This window comes from Carlito syrichta, unplaced genomic scaffold, assembly GCF_000164805.1.
Source record: "Carlito syrichta isolate Samal-C Ts95f unplaced genomic scaffold, Tarsius_syrichta-2.0.1 Scaffold123258, whole genome shotgun sequence".
NCBI classification, from domain to species: Eukaryota; Metazoa; Chordata; class Mammalia; order Primates; family Tarsiidae; genus Carlito; species Carlito syrichta.
Genome location: NW_007067354.1, coordinates 100,375 through 102,969, shown reverse-complemented (window position 1 = coordinate 102,969; position 2,595 = coordinate 100,375). Strand labels below are relative to the sequence as shown.

The 2,595-nt window shown below is 39.7% G+C and overlaps 1 protein-coding gene across 1 annotated transcript; it reads right to left on the bottom strand.

The window, feature by feature from the left end:
* Nucleotides 1-264: 264 nt before the first annotated feature.
* On the bottom strand, nucleotides 265-1,187 carry LOC103249629 (olfactory receptor 13G1). Its single transcript, XM_008048245.2, is given in 2 exon segments — nucleotides 265-1,091; nucleotides 1,094-1,187. Coding segments are annotated over 2 exon segments (921 nt in total).
* Between the last annotated feature and the right edge of the window lie 1,408 nt (nucleotides 1,188-2,595).

The window sequence follows — 2,595 nt, the reverse complement described above, 5'->3', positions numbered from 1 at the left end:
AGAATTAGAAGTTATGTATATATTTTTAGAAGGATATTGGGATATATATTGTGCTATATTTATGAGAGAGTGTTATGTATATTTAATCATAAGCATTCTTTACATGAAGAAAATGGAATTTTGGAGATAACTGAAATGCTAGAGACAGTAGGAATAGGAGGGAAGGGAAAATTTGGATTGGAAGTGGCTATGAAAGATCACTAAAATCTGAGATGTCTAGAAGATGACTCTAGAGTAGAGAGGTGATGTTCCCTCTTAAAACTGCTAATGTTTCAGAAATGCAAACATTTTCCTGATCCCTGCCTGCATTTCCTTGTTCCGGAAGCTGTACACAGTTGGGTTTAATGTGGGAGTGACAAGAGTGTAGAGTGCAGCTACTACCTTGTCCCTTTCAAATGTGTAGCTAGAAGCAGGGCGGATATAGGTGTAGATTACAGGGGTGTAGTAAAGGGACACTACTATGAGATGGGATGAGCATGTTGAGAAGGCCTTCCTCTTGCTGTCTGCTGTGCGGATGTGGAGAATGGCAGAAATGATAAAGCCATAGGAGAAGCAGGTAAGGGTAAAATCCCCCATGGCCAGGGTAATGTCAGCCACATACAACATCGCCTCATTGATTCTCACGGGGCTGCATGACAAAGCTAGCAGTGGGGGTATCTCACAGAAGAAGTAATCAATGATATTTGGACCACAGAAAGTTAACCTGAGGATGAGACCTGTGTGCACCCAGGAATTGATGATTGCGATAACCATGACAATGCTGAACAGGGCCACACACATATGGTAGTTTATGATAGTCTTGTACCTAAGAGGGAAACAGATGGCCACATAGCGGTCATAGGCCATTGCAGTAAGGGGAACCATCTCAGCTCCCAGGGACCACGTGAAGAAGAAAAGCTGGAACATACAGCCTGCAAATGAGATGGTCTTCCCAGATGTTAGCATGGTCCCTAGCATTTTTGGTAGAATGCTTGTTGTGCAGATGATGTCCACAGTAGCCAGTGCCAGAAGGAAGATGTACATGGGCGTATGCAGGGTGGTATTATAGATTATGGCAATGATGATGAGCATATTACCAAGCAAAGCCACAGGTAGATAAATAGAAAAGCAAGGAAGAAAATTCCCTGAAGTTCAGCCTTTTCAGTGGGGCCTAGAAAAATAAACTCAGATACGATGCTGTGGTTCATCCTGCTTGGGTGATTAAATGGCAGACACTATGCAGAATGAACTGAGAATTAAACGGATCTGTGTGCCATTATTACAAGATAATGGGGTGCGTGTGTGCTTAGTAATTTGATTATTGATTTGATATAATTTTGCAGCAGGAATTCCCTATGATGGAGTTCTGTCTTCTAGGCCATATCCTCTGCTCTCCAGACAGAGCCTATTCTCTGATGAATATTTTTCTGTAGATGACTCAATTAAACTGACAAATAAAAATAAATGTCATTGAATATTTCCATATCATTATGATTTGAAATTTGAATGTATCCAATGGAACTATAATACAAACAATGACATATCTCAGTTCAGTTAATTGCCTGATATGTTTAGAAGTCCTTATTGAAACATATATGAGCAGGAATATGTGGAACTATAGAAGTGGACAAATCTAATTACAGTGTGGGTATTTCAGTTAAAAAATGCCCAACATAATAGTTTGAGGCTGAATATTCAAGGGAACATTGACAATATTATTGCAGTCCAAATACTAAACAATTTAATAAAATGTTTTGGCAATTTTCCTTCAGTTTGGGAAGCATATTGCTAAAATTGGGCCAACTATTTGTTATACTGTCATGTAATGGCAAGATAATTGAATTTTAAAATCTAGGGTTGTGTCTTTATTTCATAAAAGTTGTAAATTGGACATTTAACCTCAATAAGCTTCATATTTTTTACTTCTACAAATTGGGCAAATTAACATAAATATTAGATGTTATGTAGACAGAGTTAATGTTTCTAAAGGATACCCAGGGAAAAGAGGCAACTGGAAAGTCTTCTAGGGCACAAGCAAAATTTGTGTCCTATGTTATTTCCCTCCAAAACTTCTCTAGCATTATTTTATATGTTTTTTGTTTGTTTGTTTGTTTGTTTTTGAGTTGGAGTCTCACTCTGTCGCCCAGACTGGAGTGCAGTGGCCGCTCCCGGCCACCGCAACCTCGACCTGCTGGGCTCTGGCGATCCTTCCGCCTCAGCCTTCCAAGTAGCCGGAATTACAGGCGCATGCTACCACGCCCAGTTGATTTTTTGATTTATTGTAGAGATGAGGTCTCGCTGCCCAAGCGGGTCTCAAACCCGCGGGCTCAGGCAATCCACTCACCTCAGCCTCCCAAAGGCGCGGGATTACAGGCTGAGCCACTGAGCCCGGCTTATATGTTTTCTTTTATGCCTATTTATTTTGGTAGATTTGCTTTATATGCTCAGTTATTTACATAAATTTATGGCTTTCAGAACTATTATAATCAGATGAAACTAGTGAAAGTTGTCAAAGTAGTTATGAATCATTCATGTTATGTTTTATCAGTTTTCTTTATTTTTTATTTTTTTTGAGTTGGAGTCTCACTCTGTCGCCCAGACTAGAGTGCAGTGGCC